The sequence below is a fragment of the Xiphophorus couchianus genome, chromosome 3 (genome assembly GCF_001444195.1).
Source record: "Xiphophorus couchianus chromosome 3, X_couchianus-1.0, whole genome shotgun sequence".
Taxonomy (NCBI): domain Eukaryota; kingdom Metazoa; phylum Chordata; class Actinopteri; order Cyprinodontiformes; family Poeciliidae; genus Xiphophorus; species Xiphophorus couchianus.
Window position 1 is genome coordinate 15,535,490 of NC_040230.1, and position 27,449 is coordinate 15,562,938.

General features: G+C 38.6%; 1 protein-coding gene across 2 annotated transcripts; it reads right to left on the minus strand.

Annotated features, from left to right (window-relative positions):
* Positions 1-561: 561 nt before the first annotated feature.
* Positions 562-27,269, minus strand: rorc (RAR-related orphan receptor C). Of its 2 annotated transcripts, XM_028013432.1 has the most exons (13): positions 26,957-27,269; positions 26,749-26,850; positions 19,342-19,371; positions 8,897-8,982; positions 6,274-6,415; positions 5,859-6,188; positions 5,663-5,764; positions 4,620-4,741; positions 3,212-3,344; positions 3,009-3,116; positions 2,815-2,925; positions 1,700-1,809; positions 562-1,616 (listed from the first exon to the last, which is right to left on the minus strand). In XM_028013432.1, the coding sequence occupies exons 1-13, from the start codon at positions 26,991-26,993 to the stop codon at positions 1,452-1,454; spliced, it is 1,578 nt and encodes a 525-aa protein (XP_027869233.1). In that variant the 5' UTR covers positions 26,994-27,269; the 3' UTR covers positions 562-1,451. The 2 variants fall into 2 exon arrangements, with proteins under 2 accessions (XP_027869233.1, XP_027869234.1); XM_028013433.1 differs by lacking the exons at positions 19,342-19,371; positions 26,749-26,850; positions 26,957-27,269 and adding an exon at positions 17,077-17,334.
* Positions 27,270-27,449: the final 180 nt, after the last annotated feature.

The window sequence follows — 27,449 nt, forward strand, 5'->3', positions numbered from 1 at the left end:
GAACATCCAAACAGAGCAACAGATGAAAGGATGTTAATGTGATTTAGTAAAGTCAGACCTAAATCCAGCTGAAGATCTGTTGCACAACTTGAAATTGAACATTCACATATTCTCCATCCACTCTGTCTGAGGTTGAGATATTTTACAAAGAAAATGTAGCCAAAAAAACATTAAAATACAGTCTGTAGATTTGTAAAGCTGGGCGAGAGTTCAATACTTTTGCTGAAATCAATCTTACCTGAAAGCCATTCAGTGATGTGTAGGGCAAATATTATTTTGAGATAAAAAAAAGGAAAAACATTAGATGTAACAAAACATTTTTAGATTTAATGCGAATCCTTTAAGAGCTTAAAAGTTATAAAACCCTGCAGGAGTTTTCCTAAACAAAGGGAAACACTTCTGTTGCCTTTAATGGTCAATCTGAGCAAAAAAAAAAAAAAAAAAGAAAAAACTTGTCTGAAGACACAGAAACAGAAAGTGAGGTTGGTTGTAACTTCCTAACATTTAGAATGAGACAAATCTTCTTCCAATAGGGAGGAGAGGCTATGATGAGGCAAAAACTTTCTCTGTTTTTGTATTGTTTATTTAAGCAATGATGCAGTCGAAAACCGCTTGGAAAACAAACACTGAGCAGAAGAGTCGAACCAGAAAACATGTCAAACAAGAATATTTTAACATTACATCAACATTTCTAGATGTGAATAATAAAGAAACTTTACACAACTTGAAACATGAAAAGAAAATAAAGTGACAGCAGAAAAATTGGGGTTATGTAATGTTTTTCCTGTGAAATGGGGTCAACATCTGTTACAGTTTGTTATTTTTATTGCTTGTTTTTTACCGGAAAGCACAGTTTGTTTTTTCTTCTTTTTCTTTTTTTGTAAACCAGTGTGGTATTTACTGCTAAAAAAGCTAACCTTACAGCATCAGTGAAACACTGGTTTTAAATCGGACTAAAAGTAAAGGGTAACAGCATTTTTTTTACTGCAATTTATTACTGGAATTTAAAAGAAAAGTAATTTCAAGTTGAATCCAAGCTTATGCGAAACACACAAGGTAGATGCACTGAGTGATATTTTCATTTGCAGAGAGATGTTGGGCTCATTTTAGGTGTACATTGACAGTGCATCCTGCCTCTTTGAATAACTGCATAAACAAACTGTGACACAAACTCAGTAACTACAGCTGGGAAGAATTACGACAGCACATCCTGAGACAAAATAAATCCTAAAAATATACTCTCAAATAACATCAAAATTCACAGTTCCCTGAAATAATCAATCTATCAACCTATCAATGATTTGAATTACTCAACTCAAATCATTGAATAATCCATTACAGTTACAGTTTCCTCCTATTCAGAATACAGATTCCTTTGGGAAGTACCAGTAAAACTCCAGGTTCTGCTCGTCTGCGGACATGTGCGTATGTCTGAGTCTTCCGCTGGTTGCTCAGTGAGTGGCCCCCGGCAGCAGCTCGGCCTCGGACGCAAACAGCTCCTTGTACAGCGGGGGGAACAGAGAGTGAGCAGTGAGCGGGTATCGTTGGCTGAACCAGCGCAGCTTCTCCATGTGCAGGCTGCACAGCGAACGCAACACTGCCATCTTCTGGTAGAGCTGCCGAGAGGACATGGACAGTGAGACGAGCGATAGCAGTGAGGACAGTGTGTGAGAATATTTATACGTGAGGAAACGTGTACCTTATGCAACAGACTATCATGGTTGTCTCGGTGAAGAATGTGAGTGAGTCCCACCTCCACACTTCTGTGTACTCGTTGGACTCTCACTCTGTCCTCTAGAGAGGGACGGTCTGCAGAAATTTAAAACAATTATAAAATTAGCCTGATTGATAGAAAGCATGCAAGTGTAAAGTATTTATGTTCTTTGACAAACCACAAACTGTACTGTATGTGAACGTGAAGTAGTGCCTAACTGCGATCTCAAATGAAAATGCTGCAATGTTCTTATTAGAGATGTTAAGTGTTGCATGCCTTGTGCTAAACTCTTCCAACTATTTTTTTTAAGGAACCATCTTTTACTGTAACAAGTGTGTCTTTTGCACATCTAGGGACAAAAACTGTTTCCAGTTCTTCTTTCCAGAATAGCTTAAGGTTAAGCAGATTGAATGGAAAGCATTAACAGTAACGAGACATGCATCAAAATTTAGATTCCTTTTTTTTACATGAAATATTCAGGAACTGTTCTGGATGGATGAAGATAAATAAGGGGTACAAAAGGAGGACAGCAATCCTAAACATACAAAGTAGATTTATGTGCTGTGCTGGTCCAGTCAAAGTCCAGACCTAAACTAAAAAACTCTGGTAAAATCTAAGAACACAGAAGCTCTACATCCATTCCCACTGAGCTCGAGCATTTTTTGCAAAGAATGGCCAAAAACGTTAGCCTCCAGCGACTTCACAATTGTGCTCCACTTTTTGCTGGTCACATGAAATTCTGATGAAATATACATTGAGGTTTGTGGTTGTGGTGTGACAAGATGTGAAAAAGCTGAAGGGGTGTGAATATTTTTGCAAGGCACTATAAACGAGAAAAGTGTCTGTCTGTGAGGAGTCATTCAGTGACAGGAAGACTAATTTTGTGTGAATAAATAAATCAAATAGCAAATCAAGTTTGCATTTTCCAGATGCAAACCTGTTTTTCAGCTTTATCTGGGGTTGAAAGAGCACTATGATGTGTTTGTAGTTGATCTTTATGGTCTAGAAAAGGTTTAAAACTCCTGGGGAAGAATAAACTTCTGAACTTCAACATGTCAATACTGAACGACGTCTTGCTTTTTTTAAATTTTTAGACTTACCAGCATTGATTAGGACCAGAGCACTGAAGAGGGCGAGCTGCTGCTCTGTGAGTTTCAGAGCACACATACCGTGAGCGAAGTCGAACACCGCTGCGATTAAATCACCGCACGCTTCAGGGAAAAGAAATGACCAATAAGTCCCCATAAATTTTCCATCAGCTTCATCACAAAGGGATTATGAGTCAGACTCTTACCCAGAGACTTGAAGACTTCAGTTCCAGCAAATTTTCCATCAAAGAAAACAGTGTTGTTTTCTGTGTTGAAGAAGCGGCACATTCGGACCAGAACCACCTCCATGGAGCCTGGCGGGGGAGATATAAGAAAGACGGAGAATTAACCCTGTTTTCTGCAGGGATTCAAGTTTCATTCTGATAAAATGAGATTGCTGAAGTCTTACCAGTTTTGAGTAGTGCGATCTGGTCGTTCTGGCTGAGCATCCGGAAACCTGGGATATGTTTTGCAAATTCCACCACATACTGAACAGCATCAGTCAGTCGGACGGCACAGTGCTGCCACATCTCATCCACTGTCTGGAAAACGCAGTTAGGATTGTTTGTTATCACAGATTTGATCTGCAACATAATAAATGAGCTGCAAACTTCTGTAATCCCACATAAGCTTATTCTATTTCCACTAAGATGGCCTTGCAAAATTTATTGACACTCCCTTAATCTTCTTCACCCTTTCTCACATAACCACAAACCTCAACAGAGGTTCCTCGGATTTTTGGGATTGGATTTTTCTCCAAATTAATAAAATTAAAAATACATGACAAAAATAAACTTAAAAATAAAAATCGTAGGTGGGCATAAATGTGTATGTTTTGCCACCCATTGCCACCATCTTCCACATGTTTTGTGTGTTAAGGCTTAACGACATGATAAAGTGTCTGAGTAGCAGAATTGCAAATTTGACTAGATGTGGATTTCTTCATGTTACTCATCCATAGAGGTCAGAGTTGTAGAGTGCAGGACTATAAGTTGTTCTGCCAACAGAAACGCTCACCTGAGCTGTGGATCTCTGCAGCTCCCCCAGAGTTACCGTGGGTACATGGACAGCCATGTATCGATATACAAGCTTTGAACATCTGGGTGAAATGTTCAAAGTTTGGGGTATTCCTTTGTAACATTAGCGCTGCTTAGACTTCTCCACAGTTTGACCCCTGACCTGTCTGCTATGATCCTTGGACTTCATGTTGGTGTTTGTTCATAACGTTCTCTAACAAACTTTTGAGCTTCACAGAACAGATGAATTTATATTAAGATTAAATGACACACAGTAGGAGTCCTTTTACTGGTTATGTGTTTTCTGAAGGCAGGTGTTAAAGCTGGATTTTATTTATGGGTATCGGAGTAAATTGGGCTAATCATATGTTTCATATTTCTGTTAGTATAAAAATGTTAAATTGTGTATCTTTACCTGCCTGCTTCTGAGTCTTGCACTACTTTGTCACACTCAGCTGAAATTTGTGGTTGCAGCAGCACAAAATGGAAAAACAATCAAAGGGTAGGAATATTTTTAAAGACACTATAAATACTTCTGCTGCTACAATTTTAATGACCTAATTTACTCCCACCAACATCACCCCATCCTTATATTTCAAAAACGCGAGCAATCAGAGAGCAAGAAGGAGGGGAAAAACAATGAAAAACGTTTTCTCTGTTTTCTGTTTGATTCATCAAACAAAGGCGACCTGAAGCCACGAGAAGCTACGTGTTTTGATATGAGACTGTCGGAATCACACAAGAGGAAGCCTGTGAAATAAAAGACACAAGTAGAATACGATCATTTTAGTTTGGCAATACCTTGCTCTGGTAGGCTTGGATCTCCTCTCTACTGAATACTTTCCATCTGAGAGCCTGCAGCTCCTCCAGTCTGTACTGGCTAGTTTCTCTGTGGGAACGCACAACGCTGGCACACAGCTCATCTGAAGAAGAGAGAGAAAACGCCTGTATGTTACAAATATGATGATGGGTTAAAGGCATACGGTGCCTCGCACCAACTGCTTCAACACATGTGTCCGGGTTTAATGCAACACAACAAAGTGCACAACAGTAAAATGAAAGTGAAAGGATAAGTGTGGCGTGAATTTGCATCAAGTCCGTTTGAGTCTTTTTCCACTTTTTCACTTGTTTGTTAGAGAACATTAGCAACAAACAGCATTATAAAGATCAAAGAACATGGCAGGCAGGTTGAGAAATTGCAAGCAGGGTTATAAAACATTATCTCAGTGTTCCCACGTCTGAAAATTAAGAGTATGGCACAAAGGCAAACTAAGCTAGAGATAGAAGTTCACTTAAACTGACAGGCAGGGCAAGAAGAGCATTAATCAGAGAGACATAAGTGGAAGAGCTGCAGAGGTTCACAACTCAGGTAGGAGAATTAGTTGACTGGAAAACTGTTGGTCATTCACTCCACAAGTCTGGTCTTTATGAGAGAGTGGCAAGGAGAAAGCCACTGCTGAAAAATAGTTTTTAGAAATTTTAATGTCGCCCCAAGCCAAGTAGAGACACGGCAAATACGTGAAAGAAAGGTTTCATTCAGGTGGGACCATATTGAGTTTTCCTGAAAAAATGCTGAACACAACTTCCTCACTGTCAAACACAGAGGTGGCAGAATCATGCTGTGGGTAAAAGGTTCCTCAGGAAGATGGATGTTCCAGGCTGTGAAACACTTATGACTGGACGAGAATGACAATAACGCTTTCTATCCAGGCTGGCTGAGTTATAGCTATTTTGCAAAGAAGAATAGAAGAAAAAGTCAAGTGGAAAACTGGTAAAGATTTACATGCAAAGACTTGGTTCTATGAAGTGATAAGCACAAGGAACCCACTGTGCTGACTGCTCACCTATGTTTCGCAGAGAGTGAGGATAGTGGTTGTAGAGGCCATCGAGAGGACTGTAGGAATGAAGAGTCATGAGATCCTGATGTTGCTGTCTGGAGTCAAATCCTGACAAAAATGAAGAAAATAGCAATAGTAATGAACAACAAGAGTAAGACAAAGAAAACTGATTTTAATGAGAGCTCCCACTGCAGTTTTTCACCTCTGATATCATGGTGTCCACCACTGTCCCCCCGCCCCTGGAATCTGGACGTAGGGGAGACACCGGAGCCCCGGTACCCCTGCGAGTCGCTCGGGGAGTAAACCAGATAGGGGTGGACCTCTGCGCCGTAGGCGTCACCGACGTAGGGGTACGGTGTGGCGATGGGCTGAAGGAGCTGTGGGGAGTGGTCCTGGCGGTTTTTGGGTGGGTAGGACAGCTCCACCTGCGTGTCGTCTTGAAGCTGCTGCTGTTGCTGCTGCTGCCTGTGTCGCTCCACTTCAGCAATAAGAGAGTCCCTCTGACGTTTGGACATGCGGCCAAACTTCACAGCTGCAAAGAACACATGTTGGTAAACAAGCAATCAGGGAACTTCTGCAAGTGAAGGGGAAAGTCGACATCTCCGGTTCTGCCTCACCATCTCTGCTCATGCCCTGAGCCAAGCACTTCTGCAAGCGGCAGTGCTGGCAGCGGTTCCGGCTGGCCCGGTCGATCTGACAGTTACTCTGCCTGGAGCAGGAGTAGGATACGGTGGGAAGCTGGCTGCGCCGGAAAAAGCCCTGAGTGTTCGGGTGACAGTGCAAGACACAGGCATGAATTTTAAATCAGAAACACTGATACATGAGTTAGATTCTTATTGAATATTTCATTATTTCAGTAGAAAATTATCAATTTTATAATAACAGAGAAGAAAAAGTCAACGACAGCTCAGACAAAGGTACCCTGTGAAATAACACAATGCAGTTTTCAAAGCATTTCATTTATCAAAATCCTATAGGGTCCTCAAAATATTCTTTAAACAAATGTGAGATGAATCTTTCTGGATTTTTTGAGTGGTTTCAATCTTTGAACTCTCCATTGGATGCAGATTTTGAGGAAAACTTACTGAGGAGGTCACCTGTAGTGACCTGTAGTGACCAACCAGGAGGTCACCTGTAGTGACCTCCTGGTGGCTCATTCGCTCTTGGAGCCATTTTGGTGGGCCGGCTATTCATGCAAAGGTTCATCAATGTGTCATATTTCCTCCGTTTGTGGAAAGTGGCTCTCACTGTGGGAGGGTTGCAAATGACTACATAATTCTCTCCAGATTAATAGACTCTGTTCCTCATCTGTTCTTGAATTTCTTTAGACTGCAAGATGTTTTCTTCTTTTTTTGAGATCTTTAGTCTACTTCATATTGTCAGTCAGGTTTTATTATAAAATTTCCTGATTCTACAGGTCAGGCAGAAACCAATCCTGTGTGTATGTGATGAAATACAACCAACACTTATGATATAACAAGGTGGGCTAATTTAATATAACAGAGCCAGGTTGGTTTGAATAGTTTCATTCCTTAATAAATAGAATCATGAGCTGAAAACCACATTTTGACTTTGTTATTTAAACTTTTGTGATGACCGGAAGCACATAAGTGTGACAAAAAGGAGCAAAACTGAATAAATCTTCAGTGAAATATATCATCACAGTTCTAGATTCAGAAACATTCAAGAAACCAATAACCCATACACCTGGACAGACTGCTTTTCTTTGGTATGAAAGTGTTTTTGTGGTCACGAGGCTCCTAGTTTATAACGTATTTGATGAGCTCACTTGTGAAATGACTTGCCAGACAATAAGCATAAGAACAAAACAACAAACTAAGTCTGATCTGTGAAAGACTTCTACCTGTTTAAAGTTTAAAGGATCGGCACAACTTGTTGGGATTTACCCATCTTGGCCTTCTGGCTGCCCGGTTCTCAAATATGACATCACTTCAGCTCATCTCACCATCTCAGTTGACTCTCAAAGTCAATGTACAGTCAGACTGAAAACTGTTATAACAATTTAAACAACATCAAGGAACGATACTGTAATAACTGAGCTTCAGAGATGAAGAAGGCTGGGTTAGGGTGAGTTGCACTGCAAAAACTCAACATGGTTAATTATTTCCTTTTGCAGTATTTATGCTACAAAGGCAACATTGACCATGCTATTTTGTCAACTACTGATGAGAAACTACTGGGAGTATACACTTAGCTGAACACTATTTTGTACTGGATATAGTGAGGTAACAGGCTTTTCTGAAGGAGGCATGGGCTGGTATGATCACATTATGATCATTTTCTGATGCTACTGTCTCATATAAAAGCTTATGCAAATAGAAATATATAATCAATAATAACACATGCTTATTGTGTGAAATATTGTACAACATGTCTAACAAGCTGGTTATTAAAAAATGCTATTTCCTCTAGGAGCTAGCCTGCAGTCTGATGCTTTGCAGAAATGTTGCCTGTAACTTGTAAAACAAAGTTACCATAAGACAGGACTTCATTTACATTTTTATTTCAAAATTTCTTAATTTTCTTGACTGAAATGTTTGATTACGCTAAACTTTTGCTACTTAACATAACATTTAGGTCTTTTTAGTGCAAAACATTGACCAAGTTGAGTTTTTTTTATCATATATGTTTTACCAAAACGCTGAGTTTAGAGGTGAAATTCGTCAGTCTGGTAAATGGTTATTTCACAGCTTTTTTCAATAAGTTAATATTAGCTCTATTTTAAAATCTTACACTTATAAAATACATTGAATACAGATTTTTGAAATTTCAGGTTTCATCTTCATATCCTCTATTTCTGCTAGTAAATAGCAGTGAAAATGCTTTGTTCACGAACCGAAAGACCCTGTGTCTCAGTCCAGCTAACTACATAAAACTTGTGAAAATGAAGGCACATAAAAATATTGAAATATATGTTAATGGATGATTACAAGTAGTACATTATTTTAATAATAAAAACACAACACAAATAGACAACAGGAACAAAAATGCAAGCTGCTGGATTATACAATTTGTTTGTAGGAATTTTCTATGTTGCATCAGAACTTTGTGCAATTTGTGCTCTAGATCTTCTGTAGGAACAATTTGCTGCACTTATTTTTCCTCCAACACTTAAAACTCAGATCCAGTGGGGGTTAAGAGGTGAAAAAGTCCACAAGACGACAAATAAAAGCCAGACAGTTTGTGGTTAACACCTTTCTTTTTTCTGTTGTTTCTCACCTTGCAGCCTTCACATGTGATGACTCCATAATGAACTCCAGAAGACTTATCGCCACAAATCTTGCATGGGATAACTTCAATCTGGGCTGAAAAGAGGCAAAAATGAAAAACAAAAATTGAATTAACAGTTTTCTAGATTTAGCACTAAACTCTTTTGTATCACAACTTCAGACATGCAGATGGATGGAAGGAAAATTCAACAAAAAAACTGAATATGACAGTTCTGATTAATCACACTGATGTTCCAATTAAAACCAAAGATTTCCAAGCCATCTATGAAGTTTCTGAAATAAAGTAACTTGAAAAAGTCTTGATAGAAGCCGGGACAGACATAACCTGAGGTCTGGAAGATTTGACAGTCAGCAGATTTATCGGCGAGTGCGTCAGCATTAGTTGTAAAAGAAGTAAACAAGAAACCTTTTCAAGCTGCAACAGTTTCTGCCCCACAATTGTTTGGCCAAGCAGTCATAAGATTTCTTAATGCAAATTTGAAAAAGCACTAAAGCCTTTTAACATTAACAGTGACTTTAAATGTAGAAAGACTCAAAGTGCCAAATGCCTCGAAACCACTGATAGATAATTTTCCTAAGATCGACTTAATCAACTCAGCAGAAAAATGGAGCAGACTCCTGAGGCACAAGCTCATCATCAGGAAGACGTCAGGCAGATCAGGCTGTCGTTTCCTCATTGTGCAGAAACAAGCATTCGTCACCAGATTAATGCAAATAATGTCGGGGATTTGCTCTTGTTTGAAAGCTGATGTGCACCATGACATTTTTAAAACTACCATGCGACGGTTGGAACAATGTTTATATGGTTTTTCATCATTTTGCGGCGGGAAAATCAGCATGGTTTTGTTATTGTTAGTGATAATAAAGCTTAGATGAAGAATGCTATCTGTAAAACGTGCAAATAATTTTAACAAAAATACTAAATTTGAGCTTGAGTAGCATTTTGAAAATGTCTATGCTTTTTTTTAAATAGCTGGGAATGAATTTAAACCATTAGAATTAGACAAACTGTGAAGCTGTGTTTTAATAAAAGCAGCGGTGGATGATGTAATGTGATATTTTGAATTTTTAGAAATTATTGACGATCGGTCGAAGTAGAGAGTTCTTGTTCAGAATGACGAGTTTCCCTTTCACTTAGCAAACCACTCTGAATGTTGCAACAGTGCATCGTATCCGAGTGTTATTGTCATTGCCTACATTTCAAATTAAAATTAGCATTTAAAGTTGATAAAATAGAGTGGGAATGAGTGCACATCAAATCACAAATCCATATTTATTCTATATTCATTACGCTTCACAGAAGTTGCTCAAATTGCACGACTGATTAAATCTGGTTAGAAGTATTATTTGGGCAAAATATTTTTGTTAAATGTTTATAGCAGAAAGTAATAAAACCCTAACTGGGATTTTTAATGTACAAAACATTCACAATATGACATTTTCAGCCACATTGCCCAGGCCTAATCAATGACTATCTCAGTTATAAAAACAAAATCACTTAAAAAACTTGTTTATGTATTTCTAGACAGGAAACCCCTTCAGTCCCTTTGAAATAATTGCACAATTTTACCTAAGGAAGATGACAGAAAGGTGAACTCAGCAGTGGGAACATTTCTCTAATGCTGTACTTCCCCTCTAACATCAAACGGCAGTTGTGCGACCATGGCAAACCAAAGGTTTTTTCCTCTCCAGCGCCTTCTGACTTAGTACAAATGAACAAAATAACATCAAATGCAATAAGAGGGGTGTCGTCTAAGGACGTGGAATATTTGCAAATGGAGAAAGGTGGCGAATGTGAAGGTGTCAACCTCAAAGTCCTTTTAAGTGGTTGCCTGACTTCTCTTTCATTCTGACTGTCCCTCTTTCATGTCATTTCTTAACTTTGTGATTCTTCTCTGTCTCGCTCATAAAGGACAACTGCCAGTAATGCAGTCTTTCATTCATCACTGCCAGTAATGTCCGTCCCCCACTCGCCTCCCCCTGTGCCCCTGATCTCTGTAAACTCTCACACCCCTCAGTCTTTTGCTCAGTGCTGGTTTTTGTCACAAAAGAGTATATGAAACCAGCAGAAAAGCTGAAAAAGCCGTCTAGAAAATGTGTGTTTTCTGCGCATTTCCTCACAGAACAGCCTCAGCGCGTTCAGTCTGTGTTACTGTACCAAATCTGGAAGCGTGCAAAGGCCATAACACGCCGCAATCTTTTCATCTAGTCGTGTCATCTCCTGTCTTCCTTCCACACATGCTCCGAAGGTGTGACTGTCCCCGGCGAGACGAGCTCTCACGCCTGCATGTGGATGTTGCCTTTATTCACAAAGTATTTGTGTTTCCGCGCAGAACTGTGTCAGATTTTGTTTTGTCGCAAGTGTGTGTTAGTGTGTCAGTGTGTGCCCTCTTTCTCTGGTGCCACAGGGAGCACCCGAAGGCTTCAGAGGATGAGATTAAATAGTAATTGAACGCATAAAGCGGAAGTTCGTACAGTGAGGAAGGCAATAAAAGCCTGACTGATAAGAAGGTATTTCACAGAGTTAGCCATGACTCTTTGACCTCAAGATGTAGGAGCTCAGATCCATTGTGGATTGTGTAGTTTTGCAAACAAGAGCCGTGAGTTGAGCTAAGTTTCTCTGAGAGCTGCTGCAGGATATGTGGAGAGAGCATCAGTGGTCTCTGTCTTTTTCTGCTATTTCAGTTCTGATTGTCAACCTCAAACAACAGGAAATCCACCGTGACCCACAATCTTTCACAGCTCACGCACTCAAACACACACACAGAAAACACACAATAATCAAACAACACCATGTTTCCATGCAATCGCAGCTCTGGTGGTTCTCAAGCTGCAATAGATGCAAGCAAAAAAATTATACAAAATCATGACATCAGCAGCAGAAAGACGACACTTTCAGGCATTTTGGGACTCATCTTCTTATCTCCAGCCACAGCTCAATCCAATCAAACCCAACATCTCCAGATGCACGCAGGTTTGTCAGAGGTTGCGAGATAAAATTACTTTGCAGCTTAACCGCTTTCATTTGTGTAATTTTTGTTAACCATAGAAAGAGAGATTGTGTCTGGAGCAAGCGCAGCGCAGGGTTTGCAAATATTGTGATATTTCCTCAAAAAATTGGGATTGTAGGAAAAATCTAATAAAAACAACAACAAAAAAAATGTGTTATTTCTACTTTTAGTAGTGCAACATGGCAAAGTCAACTGGGAAAGCTACAGTGCCATGCAAAACTACTCAAAACCTTTTCTTTTTTTGCATTATGCCAGTTTAAAAACCCAGAATTCAATGGTTTCTCTTGGGATTTTACGTGATAGACCATCAACAAGTGGAAGAATTACAACATATGGTTTTCAAAATGTTTTGTTACAACAACAAGCGTTATGTGACGTGTAGGGTTTAATTGGATCCTCATCTGAATGAAACACTTTCTTCCGGTAAAAACTTTCTCCCACCTGAGTTGTGGGTCAGCAGTTTCTCCAAGGTGACTTTTGGTCTCTTGGCTGCTGCTCTGATTAATGTTTCCTTAGCCGGTCTGTCAGAGACGTTTATGTCCTTATCTCTACAGGTTTGCATTCTCTTCAATCTCTTCTCGTTCATTGGCAAGACACTATTATGCTCTTTGTAAGGTATTCGGTTGAGTTGGATTTTACAATGCATCCTTTCCCTTTACTGTTAATAATTATTTCTGATTTAGTGCATAAAATTCTAAAAATGCATTGCAGTTTGTAGTTGTAAAGAGAACAAATAAAAAATGTGTAAGAATCCCTTTGTGTGGCACTGTGGAAGTCAACAAAAAGAAAAGAAGACGTCTTCTGTAAATGTCTTTTTTTTTGAGGCCACATTTTGACAGATATGGGCTGAAAACATCCAAATGTTAACATATTTATCTGGGCTAAATAAAAGCAAAGACCGAGTAACATGTTATTTAAACATCTGGCTTGATTTCTCATAGTTTGAATAATTAACATACTGTGTGACATGTTGCACCACTCAATCAACAGAAACCAACTCATTTTTATTTAAGCCGTTATTGCTACAGTCAAGACTGAAAACTTACATTTTTCTGCTCATTTATCGTAATAAATCCAAAGAATGTAGCTCTCATCATTTGTTAGACTCCTGAACAATAAGCATGGTCCCAGATGATTTTTATTTTAAATGAATAAAAACATTTGACAAAAAAAAATCTGCCTTGATGAATAAAGATAATGATATCAGAAATGTTTCTTTGTTTTATTTATTTTCTGTTTGTTTCATTTAAATGTTGGATTAAAACAAACTTTACACAAATTGCATGTGTGATGGTACTTAAAAATAAAGTCTTAATCATTCAGATTAAATTCCCAACAAGTGCATTCTGTATATAAGTATAGTTTTATTGTAAAATCTGTAAATAAATGTGATGCATGAAAGAGTTTCCACTAAGTTTTCCGTTTACATCGATTAACCAGCTCTCTGTCTTCATGTTTGTTAACAGCACAGATCGGTTCTGCTTTCCAGCATTTCCGCTCTGTTTTGCTGACGCTGAACTGGCTCTGCACACAGAAAGCTGCTGTTACAACATGCGTTAGCTTTAGCAAAACACCCACTCGACTCATTTACGAGTTTAAGTGTGCACCTGTGAGGTGGTACATTAGCGAAGAGTCTTGAGCTGAGTGGATTTTCAGTGATGGAAATGTTCTGATTTGTCAGTGAACAAAGAAGATGGGCAATTAATGTTAAGACGTGTCTTTCGATAAATGTTTAGCTATCTCAATAATTAATCTGCTTCACCTTAGAAAAGCAGAGGTGCTGCAGAAAATAATGCAACGTTAATAAAAACGTAAAACATGACTTAGGTCTGCAAATGCAAACATTAGAAAGAGTTTCTTCTTATTTCAAAGGAGGTCAGGAACAATTTTTTGTCGTCATTGTTTCTTGTGTTTTCATTCTCACACTTTTTATGAGTTTAGTAAGGTCACAGTGCATTGTGAAATGGTTAGTGTGCCTGTGATTTCACAAAATCTAAGACATTTAATCCTACATTTTAAAAGTTTTGCAACCAAATAAAGTTATAAAGTTCAAGCTGTGACAATCTACTAAATAAACTGACAAAGAGGAGAAAAATCTGATTAAAAAAAACATGAAACATTTCTGATGTGATGCAGAAATATGATCCCATTTCTGCATCTCATTAAAACTTTACTTGGCTTCATGTTCATTTGACCGAGATGCAGCCTGTGCAGCTAAATGTGTGTCAGGCTGCACTCTGTAATATCCTCCTATGTGATAGAAAATGGGCCAAAGATGAGGAGACTCGATTTAAAAAAAAAACAACAACAAACAAACAAATCACAACCACTAAATCATGAATGGATAAAAGGAGATTCAGGTTGGTCTAGTCAGCTAAAAGTATGGCAAACATTTTAAACAAAAAATATTTAAATTTAAAAAAGTCAAATACTCAGGAAATCTAACAGAAAGATTTTATTTGTGAGAGCTTTTAACCCTAAGATAGTTTTATTGAACTCTTCCCATCACAGTTGTGTAAAATTGATTTAAGGCTACTTTATTTATTTTTACATATGAGAGGACAAACAACACTTTACTGATTACGCACAACTCCAAAGTCAATCCGCCTAAAATCACCCTGTCAGCAATCTGCTCTTTGCACTGTAAAAAAAAACCAAAAAAAACCCCTCAGCTTTCCTCTTACGGAAGCTAACAAATGCAAGCAAGGCAGCAACCAAAGTTTGTATGTACACAAAACACACACGCAAACACAAACACACACACAAACACAAACACACACTCAAAAACAGAGTTTATCCAGAGCAAAAAGACAATCAGAAAATCAGAGTCTATTTACATTTTACCCAGAAACAGATAATGTAGTTTAGAATCACTTCATCTCTTTATTTGCAACATGGATTAAATACTTTTCTGAATTTGTTTTCTTTATTTAAGTCATTGGAATAATCAAAAAATACATGCAGGTAAGCCTTACAGGTAAACTTGGGTTGAAGAGCAAAACGTTTCCTAATGTACGAACGATATTCAGATTAGAAAAAATTGTTTGACCATTTTTAACCAAGAAATTAAATAAGTAAGATAGCATATAGAAAGGGATTTTTTTCTGAATATGCATTTGAAAATATATTAATTTCCGAGGTTTTTTTTTAATGTGAAATACGTTATCAAAATAACTTGTTTTAAAGTGCACAAGAAATTAATTATGTCGTAATAAATAGAGAAATAATAATAAGTTATTTTACTTCATTGAAACTTTAAATAGCGACCCTAAACCAAAACTAATTTTGTTTTTAATAAAAAAGGACCAAAAATTTTTTATAAAAATGAAAATAAAGATTTTTGCCAGTACAGTAATATCATAAGTGAGTTATTTAAAAGCACTCTGCATGACCTTAGGATGACGGCTGATTTATTGCAAAGTACATCTTGTTTAAATATATTTAAATGTATGATCAGTTAGATTTTTGTTTTTGAAACAAGTGTGATTGTAAATGATCAATAACTCATTCATCAGAGAGCTGCTTTGTGACAATAAACAACAAAGACGGAAAACTACCCACGGCATCCTTTTTGAGGGACGGGGGAATTATTAAAGCCAATCTGAGCACCATTTGACATCCTTTAGGACTTTGAAGTGCCTTCTGATTTCAGAGGTGTTAGACAAAAGTCATGTTTTGACGGTAGCAGTGGGTATGAATCAGCTCAACTGCTGTATTTCATTTACCATATTTTGGGGAGAATGTGTCACCTGCGATTGTGAAGTCGGCTTTGATCTGAAGAAAAACCGCTTCTGGTGCTTTTGGAAGAGCTGTGTGCAAGTTTTCTGCAGCGGGAGGAACAAGGAAATCCTTTTTCTGATAAAAAAAAACTCTAAGATCTGCACAAGAATCCCACAAAACGCACTAACTGAGCTGTGTGTGGGCGTGTAGGGGTGTGTGTGTGTGTAAATTCAGGGAGCAAACAGGTTTACCTGTTGCGGCTAAGAGGCAGAAATATTTAGTAATATCTCCATCAGTTGGAGGGTGCTCTATGGTTTCGCAGTATCCACAGTGCAGCTGCAGGAGAGAGATAGGCTGCATCTAGGCGCCATCTAAGAAGCAGCTGCGAAGGTGTGTGTGCTTGTAGGGGTGTGTGTGTGTGTGTGTGTGTGTGTCTGCAGGCTGCAACAGCAAAACCATTTAAGCAGCTTTGCACGGGAAAACTTGTTGCTTCTCAGTTTTTCACCTTTCTGTTCCTACAACACCAGAAAACGACATTCTTCTTGTTCAATCATCACTTTTGACTGCGCGTCGGGTCTTCCGCGTCTGCATGGAGTTAGTCCATTTAAACTGATGCGCTGCGGTCAAGTTGCATCCTGTTTTCCGCTGATTTGTATTCAGTGGAAGCGAATGCAAAAAATAGGCTTGCAACATCTCATTTCGGCCTGCTCCACTTTGTGCTTTCATGAATAATTCAGTTCAGTCAGTGGAATGCTACATCTAAATATGTAAACGACTCGGAACAAGGGCAGACACGCGGCATTACAGAGAGTCTTTCGTGTGTTTCTCGCCGCACTTTGAATTGTCGCTCTCTGAATTGAACGAAATGTCATACGTGAGCTGTATAGTACCTGTGGGCAGAAATAACCGTGGCAATGATTCAAATCTTAAAGCCATCAAAGGGTGCAAACTCTGAATCATGTTACCAAAGCATAAAAGTGAAACACATCAATCGGCGTGAACGTCGCCAACAATCAACCAATGCAGAACTCTGGAGAGAACAAATAAGTTTCAAAACACCAGGCTTCATAGAGAGCAGTTATGAGATTAAAATGCAATCTGTAGAGGATCCAAAGCAGAGTGACCAAACATTTCTCAAGTGAACCTCAGAGTTGTAGTAGAGTACGTTTTGAAGAATAACTGCGTTAGAAAAGAGAGAGACTGAACAAAACGCTTAATCAAGCTGCGTGAGGGAACTGTTTGAAGAGACAGGTGTCTGCATGAGAGGAAACTTATTTCAAGTATTTCATGAAGGCTAGAAAAGAAACTGCTGCTTGAAACCAAAAGCACTCGAAGCATCATGAAGCATCGACTTTAATTGATTTACCCGATAAAATATCTTTGATTGCACTGCCCACACACTCACACACAGATACGGACCGGAGAAGTTCCTCCCTACCTCGCATCATCCTCACTCCTCCACTCGTCTCAGACGTTTGTCCCACTTTCACAAACTCTTCTTTCCTCTCACTTTGTTTGCCTAGCGTCTATCACCTCTTTTCTTTTGTCTTTGGTGAACAATATCTTTTAATCTGCCTTCTTTCTTTTTTTTTTTTCCTGTTCGTCCTTCAGAGAGCTGGGTCAGGTACTCACTGCAGCTTCAGCACACATATTCAGACTTTTGAGTGAGAGTCACCGCCTCACCTTCCTTCTCTGTGTGTGAGAGAGAGAGACATAAGACAAAGAAAAGGGGGGGACTGTCCCCTCTCTTGACTTTTTTTTCTCAAGGTACTTTTTTCCTTATGCCTTTGTTGTTATCCTGCACCCCCTCACTCTATAACACACATGAGAAGAAGAAATGCCTCATAATGTCTGGTGCCTCTCAGGCTGTCCATGTGAATAAAACTGTACTCAATTAGCAGGAGTCCCTGGACGATGCAGCTGAAACATGCTGGTTGTAGAAACGACAAGTTTTATTTTATTCCTACCGTGCAAACGATGTTAAAAACTTTTACTTTCCTGTTAGCTTGTGGAGTTGTACAAATATAAAATGCAACATATAAATATGTTGCATTTTATATGTTACATATACATATACCTTTTTACTTTGGAGTAAAAAGGTGTTTCCTTTTTACTCTAAAGCTTTCAGCTTAGCTTGCAGATCTGCAGGTAAGTTTCTCCGTTAATTTAAGGGCAAAATGTGTTTTAAAAACTAGAGAGCCACTGTACAATAACCTGGTTGTTTGATGCATCACTTTAATCCACACAAACTGTGCTGTGCATCTGATTAGCTTAACATATTCTTGTTTACACCTCTCAGCTGAAACAAAAAAGAGCTTTTCAAAAAAGGTATTAGTCAAGGGTGTGTGGAACGAGTTTGAAGCATTATTTACAAACTTAAAACACTGATTAAGTAAAGAAAGGCCAGTTGTGTTTTTTATGAGATATGCTGTGCCTGAAAGGAAGGGTTGTTTGGAAGTTTGCTTCCAGAGAAAACACCCGGGTTCGGCTAAAACTTCTTCAAAATCTTCATTTTTTGGTCACAGCTCCAAAAGGATCGTTTGGCACAAACAACAAGACTGGATATCACCAAAGGAACCCCGTGGTGGCGGCAGTATCATGCTTGGTGTTTCTTCTCTTCAGACAAACATGGTTGGTATCAGTATGGATTAGTACCAGTCAGTATTAAGCCAAGCTCAAGATGAAGATGGATTTCATTTGTTAGCATCAGCAGGATGAGTCAAAAGCTGCATAAAGAACACTCTAGTTTAAGGTTAGCAGAGATCAGTTTTTGTACATTTTCCACCTCTAATGGGTTTTTTTCTCATCACAAAAATTAGACAGATTAACATGACTGTGTGTAAAACTTTGGAAATAGTAAACAACAGGGCCCTGCTGAAGATAGTGAGGGGCATGCGTGTAATATCTATTTAATGATTCATCACATATTTTCAAAGGAAGCTAATCATTTTTACATTTAAACTATCATTAAAATGCCTCAGGGGTAAGTTTTAACACTTAAAACAAAAAAAAGTCTGAATTTCTAAACTATATTAACAGTGTTTGGGTAAATATGCAAATAGGCAATACACCTCTGCTTTCTCAGTACATTTCTTTGTCTCCCCACACTGATATTTCTTCTTCTGAAGCAGCCGAATGATGAATAAAAAGGACACCAAAGCTTTAACAGCTCTGGGTTTAATTTTCATTCACATTTCTAGTGAATTTATCACCGTTCAGCCTCAGCTTGTTTATCAGCACACCACTTAATACAAAAGCTGTGTTACGCGGAGCATCCCACACTTGATAACATGGCCAGGTGTGCTAAAGTTGTGGCAGAAAGTGTTAAACCAAACGAGTTAAAAAAAGACAAGATGCTATCGCTCTCATCTGCATTCAGATGCCAAAGTAGCTGGAGTTTGTGTGTGTCGGTGTACATGTGTGTGTGCCTGTACATGGGAGAAAGGAGGGGGGTTGCACAGGTGCAATACACACAACCCTCACTGGGTTTGCTAATAGCTCAACCCCAGCGACACCAATATGTGAGTGTGTGCGTGTGTTTGCTGTACAGGTGCAAAGTTGCATGTTCACAAACTATGAAGTTAACCGCAGTGCATGCACAAATATCTAGCACAAACACGAGCAATGCCATTACCATATGCAGACACACACACACATCATGTGAGGCTAACGCACAGAGACGGTTTGAACACAGACGACTTACTCAAATGAGTCTTCTTGGACACGGCGCCTCCTGGGGAAAACAGTAAATATTATTTAGCCCAAAATAAAGAAATTAAAGGAAAACAACAATATGGATTGCTCATTGTCTCAGTTGAACATTACAGCAAATTGTCAACATTTCCAAATAATATCAAACGTAAAAAAAAAAGTTAAACAACATTGTAAGAACACCGCTGAGAGGCTGATACATCTGTAAAGAGATTTAATCACAAAAAAAATCATGACCATCAAACTCAGACTATGCCTTTGCCAACACAAACATCAAAACGCTTAACATTTTCACTAAATACAATTTGGACAAAACACAAGAACAGTACTTGCATTATCTTAGAAAAACAAAAAAGAGGCTTGCTTATCTCTCTATATATCTTGAGAAAAGGAGCTTTGTTTGCTAAAGATCAGGAGATAACCATTGCATGCCAAGAAAGAGCCGCTCTTATCATGGCAGAAGCTGATGATCTACAACAGCAACGTGTTAATGAATAATTTATAATCTTATTGACTTATTTCCTGATTACCACATTAACTCTTTACCTGAAAAAACGACGACTTTGCTGTCTCAAAATATTTAAACTGTTATTACAGCTCAGTAGAGGCAGTAGTCACAAAACATGTTATGACAATTATAGAGCTAGCAAGTATTGGCGAAATTATTTGTTTCAAGAAAAGGGCTTAGCCAAAGGACTATTACAAAATGTCACTAAATTAGTCATATTGAGTAAAAGGACATAATAAACAATTATTATAAAATTAGGTATAACTAAATCAAGATAACTAAATTATTATCCCAAATTAAATATCTTGAGATCGAGACAAAACGTAAAATGTCATCTTATTTCAAGATGTGATTAATTACTCATATTTCCATTTAATCTCATGTTCTGTACTTTTCACATTTTAGTGCATTGAGACAGTTGTTGTAAAACAATAAGACAATGATGAGCTTTAGTCATAAAATTATGAAATATTTGCCACAAGCTGAGTTATCCAAGAATTTGAGTTATCACAAATTAGGTCATTTCTGGACAATTGCACTATTAAACTCATTTCCCAAAAAGAGTTGTCACAGCTGCAGTTTATTTAAAATGATATATTTAAATTGTAATCACGAGATAATAACACAGATAAACAACAAACACTTTGACACTAATAACGTACCTTGCGATAATAATTATGGAGACAACGACACAATTAAAGTTATCAAGACCAAATCAGTTGCCATCCGGAGAAAATGGTACAAATTAATCACTACCTTGCCATAACATCGTGATAATCTACTTCTAATGTTTCACCTACTTACAGTACACTGATACTGTCTTTCACTACATGAATAATCTAAATGCTTCTGCCACCGAAACCTTCACTGCAGCATGACTAACTGTGATGAGGTGGCTGACAACATACTGATGTGCCAACTGCAGAGACGTCTGAATTCAGAATCACAAAAACCTCTATCCTGAGCAAACATGCAATTAAACACGGCAGCCCGTCTCCTGGACATGTAGGACATCCTAACAATTAAATAACTCAGCCGGGGGACAGAAAGCAATTCAGTTACACATATTAAGCTGAAATTAAATCCTCTTCCTATTGGGTAGTTTGGATGAAAGATCTTTTATCTTTTTGGTGCAGAAACCGGACAGATAAGAATCCTGGGTAAAAGTGGTTAAATTAGCAGATTCCTATTTACGCTGGTGTCTGTTTGTGTGACACTTCAGTGCATTTACACAGCAGAGATAAAGGCAGAGGAAGGTGGGTGTCTGTGAAGCAACTGGTCCTCCTTTTTCGTCTGCCTGTTTGACCGCAGTTGTGAGAGTCTGTGTTGCAGTAGGTGTGAGAGAGGGTCGGTTCTGAACCAAAGAGTTTATTTCTGTAGTCGTACACATCAGTGTGTGTGTGTGTTAGTCGGAGAAAGAGAGAGAGAGAAAGAGACAGAGAAGGAGAGAGAGAGAGAGAGATGTTTTAAGGCATAGCAGATAAGTATCAATGGAAGGCGCAGAGTTTGCCGGCCTTTGTCTGGCGCCACTTCAGGTCCTCTGTGGTTTCCTCTGTTTTCTTGCCCTCATCAAATCAGTTTTGCTTCATAAGCAGAAAGTATGGAATGAAAGCAGAGCAGTGCACGCACGGAAAATTAAAAAAACACGTCAACACGAGCTAGGCAGGTGCTTTAAAGGGATTGTTTAGCAAAAGGTTTTGTTTTTCAACTTTTAGTGACGCATTTTTCTTAAATTTTGGTCAGTTTTCATTCGATCGTTTAACAATACAACTTAGCATTTACTTGGACGATTAACTAATTAAAGAAATGCACAAAACAGCAAAAATTAGGATTACTGCTTTTCTTTTTGTGCCTCAAACATGAATATTTCTTTTGAAAAATGAAAACTAGCTGTATTTCTGTAAAATTAGGTGAAAACACGTTCAACTACATCCAGATTTCAGGGTGGCCATTAAGCCTCCACAGAGGAGGCGGCTGCTGGCGAAACCCATCAGTCAAAATTTCACTGGCTTGTCTGCGCGCTGACATCGAGGCTCGCTACTGAATTCACAGTTGCTGCATTACATAACAGTACTGGAGACCACTGAGCCTGGAGAGGAGGACAACAAGTTTGCCTGAATAAAAACTTTATTTTTTTACAATAAAAACATTTGTTTTTATGCATATGATTTCATTGTTGATTAAAAGAAAAAAAATCATGTTATAGGAAAATATCAAATAAAAAAATGCAACAAAAAAGTGGCACTAATTGTAACTATATAAAAGCCTGATGAGGATAACTTAGTTGATGATGAGGATTAATCTGGACTGTTGACCAACAAATGGCATTAACTCCATGCCCTTAGAGCTAATAAGCCTTTCCTGGTTCAGCCAGGCAGCTCAGAGGCGATGAACTTAAAAAATAATAATTGTTGAAAATGTATTAAATATTTTAGGCTGGAAATATGCATCATGATGAGACTGAATTCTAGTAAAAATCTTGTTTTCTTAATTAAATTTTTTTTTTTTAAGTTCTAATTTAAGACTAATAATAGAGTTTACTCTCTTGTGAATTAGACAACAGTCATTAAGACATTGTAGCTTAATTTCTTGAATAGCTGAGAAGAGTATAACTATTAAACTGCAACATTTAAGCAGGGTAGCAACCGGATGCAGCAGCAACAGAAACCAATGTCAGATTCACAAACGGCTGCAGAACTGATGAAGCGGATTGAATCCACAGCGGCTGAGCAGTGACGACACAAAGAATTAATTTCTGAAAAGAGAAGAGGGTTTTTCTTTGTGTGAGCAACACCAAAATTGCTTAAGAAATATGAGAAGACACCCACAACAGCCACAAAACCCAACAAACTCATCACCCCAAGAACAGCCGGCTCAGCAGTGTGAAACCGAACAAGAGCAGCACAAACACGGCGACTCTCCGCCTCACCCTGAATAAACCGGTTTCCAGGACCTCATCAGTAAGCTGATGCTGTTTTACTCCAAGTCCTTAAGCCCCTTAACATCCAGTTTTAACATTTTGTTTCCTTCTAAGTAGCTCTGATCTTGTTAAAACTGTCTTTTTCCACTTCTACTTAACACTGTGTGTGTTGCATAACAGCGTGTCAGCTTCAGCTCTGCCTCCAGCTGCTCTAAAATTCGATCATATTTGGTCTTGTGTCATCTACAAGCAAATCCTGAGTTGAATTGCTTGGTGCTTCAAAGGTCATATCCAGAGCAGAAAGCATAACATGCTGTTATATTAAACTAATTTGATTAGTTCTTAAATAATGACCATAGCAAAATGAAAAACATGATTTAAGACTTTTTTGTAACTATTTAAGCAAATTGTTATTTAGTCATTACAGTCATTTATTTGAAGTATTTTTGGCACAAATTGCAATCTTATGTCTTCTTTAGTATTTTTTACAAACGTGTAACATCTGTCTTTGGGTGTTTTTCCCATTTGTCTTTGCAGATCTTCTCAAGGTCAATCAGTGTAGATGGGCTTCATCAGTAAACAGCTTCTTTTTTTTTGTGGAGATATTCAAGTAGATTTAAGTCTGGTGTGGACATAATAGAACATCCACAGACTTCTAGATAATTGGTGTCAAACCCATTTTTATTTCGGGCCATATCAAAAATCTGAATGTTCATAAAGGTCTAGTTGTGCCAGAATTTATTGAGAAAACCAATTAAACTGTTAAAATATCAGTAAGTAGCTGTTCCTCCAGGGTTTTGTGATTGCTTAAGGGGTTTTTTTTGCTATCAAAATTGTAGATTTTGTAGTGCCAATTAAAAATTTTCCTAAAATTTTGTTAGGAATTTTTATGATATTTGCGCTAATGCATGATGTTAAATGTGACTTTTTATTAGTCATTGTATCAATTACGGACTATAAAATCAAGTAAGGCTGAGGCAGCAGTTACTCAAACCCAATGTTTTTGACCAATTCTGAGAAAATTTGAAGAAAAATCAGGAAGAAAATGTGGAGATTTGTAGATTTTGTTGGAATTTTTGCAGATTTGGGAAAAACTGGAAGGACTTATTGATGTAATTTGGAGTCTAGAGGGCCAGATTAAAAGCTGTGGCAAGCCAGATTTGGCCCCCGGGCCTTGAGTTTGACACCTGTGTTGTAGATGAATCATTGCCAGTCTGAGATCCAATGTGTCATGCAGGAGGTTTTCTTGAAGAATATCGATACATTTCACTGCTGTCATCTCACGCCAGTGTGCCAAGGAGTTACTCAGTTTCTGCCACAGAAAAATACTCCCACAGCATGATGCTGCCATCACTATGTTTCACAAAACAGATGCTGTCAGCCAAGCCGACTTGAGGACTGGAGCTAAGACCATTTATTTGGGCCTCATTATATATATAAAAAGTCAATAAATAAAACTTCTGCTGTTTGAATAATCTCTAAGTTGTTTTTTGGCAAAGTTTTAGCCTTTTAGTGGGGGTGGACTCGGAGTCCGTTGTTCCCATTCACCTCCCTGAGCTCTTACTGCTCAGCCTCTCTCGGCCTCAATCTGTTTATTCATAACATTCAATTCAGATCGTTTCTTCATCAGTGTTCTTCCTTAGATTTTGACTTTACAGTAATTACATCCCAGAGGTCTGCAAACATTCCCTCTGCCTCCATTGTTTATGTTCTGCTCTGACATGAATGCCAGTTATGAAACCTTCCATACACAAGCGTAATCCTTTCTAAATCAAGTTGAGTCAGCAGAATTTGTCACAGGTGGGCTTTCATACAACTTGCCATGGTGGGGCAGTTGTTAGCAAACAACAAAAATGTTTTTCCCTCAAACTCTGACCAGGATCATGTGCATGTGTTCTCCCTCCTATAGACCAAAATTAAGCATGTAGGGTTAATATCTACATTTGCCATTATAGTGTGTATGTGTGCTGGTGGTTGTTTGTATTTTATTGAATAAATTGAAAAGACAAAAAGCTTCCATTAATCCATAAATGAAAAAAAAAATTGTCCGTAAATAACAGAGTTAAGGTCTATGTCATCTAATAAGCATCACTGTGCATGCCTTAATTATTCACTTAATTAATTAATTAGAATTAATTAATTACAGCATATTTAATGTTTTGAGATTTGACTGTAAGACTAAATGCTGAACTCAGACTTTATGGCAGCTTTACTGAAGTGTCATCATTCTACATGTTCTGATAAAGCAGCAATTTCTCCAACAAATACAGATGGAAAGTGTCTTCTTCTGAATTGTGCACTTTGAACTTATGCATTATTATTCCTATAAAGTCCTTAAGAAACTGCCCCCCTGCATTGTGCGAACAATGAGCAGTGGGTTTCTGCAGCAGAATGACGAGCGGTCTTATCTTGCCATGGTAGCTAATAGTTTGATTATAGCAAGTGGCTGCTCAGAATAGAAAGGCATTGACAACAAGCAGAAGCAAAAATAAGGGTTAATCCCAGTGGATTATGCTGTCTTAGTGTCATTCTTACCCACTCAGAGCACCTTGCTGCTGCCCAGTGAATGGGATAAAGAGGGTTACTGGGGTAAAGAATAGTGAGAGATGGGAGTGACAGAAAGGTGAGATAAAGAGTGTGTAGAAGAGGTCAAATAAATCCATGATCGTATTTCTCAACATACCGTAGTATGTTGAGAAATACGATCATGGATTTATTTGATTAAGCAAACTGCTTGTAATGTCAGGAATGTAAGGATTCATTTATTTATGAATTAGTTGCAGTATCGGTTCTTGCAACAAAAACTACAAAAATCTTTCTTTCATATAAAAAAAATGCCTGTTGTGGAAACCATGTGCTCTCTGTGGCTACACTGCTATTTCAAAGGGGCAGCTACTTTCACTGTGCAAAATTAATTAGTTAATTAAAATACCAAATAAAAATGTATCTGTAGCAGCTGTTTAAAAGGTATCATTTCAGAGCCAAATCCCTAAAATCTTCATTTTGTTTTAACTCACTTTGACTCTGTGAACATACAGTATATTTTTAAATTCTGAAGGTTTTTATATTTATACAAGTGGCTCCCAATAAGACAATCAGTCAGTTTTCATTTCAATTCAGAGAGGTTTATTAAACTGGCAATAAAATAGTTTTTATTACCAGAAAGGAAACATAAAATGCTCAAATAATGGATGTGAATCAAAAATTCACACTGAACCCAAGGAAATTGGATTTATTCCCTCTCTTCTCTTCCTCTAGACTTTAAAACCTTTATTTGCGTCTATAGAAAATTTACTTTTATTTGAGCAGAGGACTGCGACAGACTGGCGACCTGTCCAGGGTGTACCCCGCCTCTCGCCCGGAACGTAGCTGGAGATGGGCACCAGCAACCCTCCCGACCCCATTAGGGACAAGGGTGAACAGAAAATGGATGGATGGATGGATGAGCAGAGGACCTTTGGACCACAGAGCACTAGTCCGGTCCTTTTCCTTCTTGGACCCATTTCTGGCATTATTTCAGGAAGGGCTTAACAGACGCACCGTAACTTAACTATCCCACTTCGTCCTTCCACTCAACTTTCTGTTAGCATGCATGGACGCTTATGTGTCTGTCTGCTGGACAACTTTCAGGTTAGCAGCTGTGATTCTGTCGGTCTGTATATATCAATTTCTGAAAACACTTTTCATTAGCAGTATATATTTTCTTGAGAAAATTCATTTTGAATTTTTTAAAATGAACAAAAATAAACTTTCGAAATAAAGAGCTCACTGTAGTGAATGTATAATAACATACATTTTGCTGTTTGAGTGAAATTATGAAATAAAGTACTATTATGATTATGATAATATAATAATTTGCTGATTTGAGCCTTTGTGCAGATGCTAATTACACTTTCTCTTGGGGCCAACAGGGGGCCCCGTGTTTGCGTATGCCTCGGGTCGGCCCTGATGCTGGATAAGATCTGGCTTACCTTTTTTCCTGGGGGTGTCTGCAGGTAGAAAGTCTGACTCCTCATATTCCATGCCGCTCCTGTCACAGCGCTGGATGGGCCTACGCGCTCTTTCACTCACCTCTCACCCACACAGCCACAAGCAAGCCAGAAGTCAGCGAACCTCTCTTGAGCTCCACTTACTTTCCTCTATTTGAGCTGAAAATTAAGATGACAGAAGACATGCTACCTGTTGGCTGCTCTAGCGCCCGGGCCGGCGCAGGCATTTGAAAACGTGCACTGCCATCTCTCCTCTTTCCGGCCTCACAGGTCCAAAAACTCAACCATCATTCTTCTTCCACTTTAGTTTTTCTTTCTAGCAGCGCGTTTCCTCCTCCTCCTCCTACTCCTCTTTCTTCTCCTGTGTGTGGCTGTTGTGAAATAATTGCTCTCACCCCCGTGGCAGCAGCAGCAGCAGTGCGGAGAGTGCAGCTGGACCAGGCCGGGCCGTGGCTTCTCAAGCCCCGCTGCTCTCACCCCCAGCCCCCTCCGGCGCGCCCCGGCCGTCCCAGGCCGGGCTGGAGAGAGTTATGTCACCGGCTGTTACGTAATGCCAGCGGTCGGGTTTGCTTTGAAGTGCTCGGCTGTGAAATATAATCCCATGTTGCTGCCACAAAGTCCAATTGACAAAATAAAACGCGGAGACGTGGCATTCCTGTTGATTTCATGTTGTATGCGAACGT

Bases quoted from the DNA above. Each gene is read 5' to 3' on its own strand.
- rorc (XM_028013432.1), bottom strand. From the start codon at position 26,993: ATGCCTGCGCCGGCCCGGGCGCTAGAGCAGCCAACAG. The intron at 26,851-26,956 runs GTAGCATGTCTT...TGTGTGGGTGAG, and splicing joins GGCGCTAGAGCAGCCAACAG to AGGTGAGTGAAAGAGCGCGT. The intron at 3,117-3,211 runs GTAAGACTTCAG...CTCCCCCGCCAG, and splicing joins GATCGCACTACTCAAAACTG to GCTCCATGGAGGTGGTTCTG.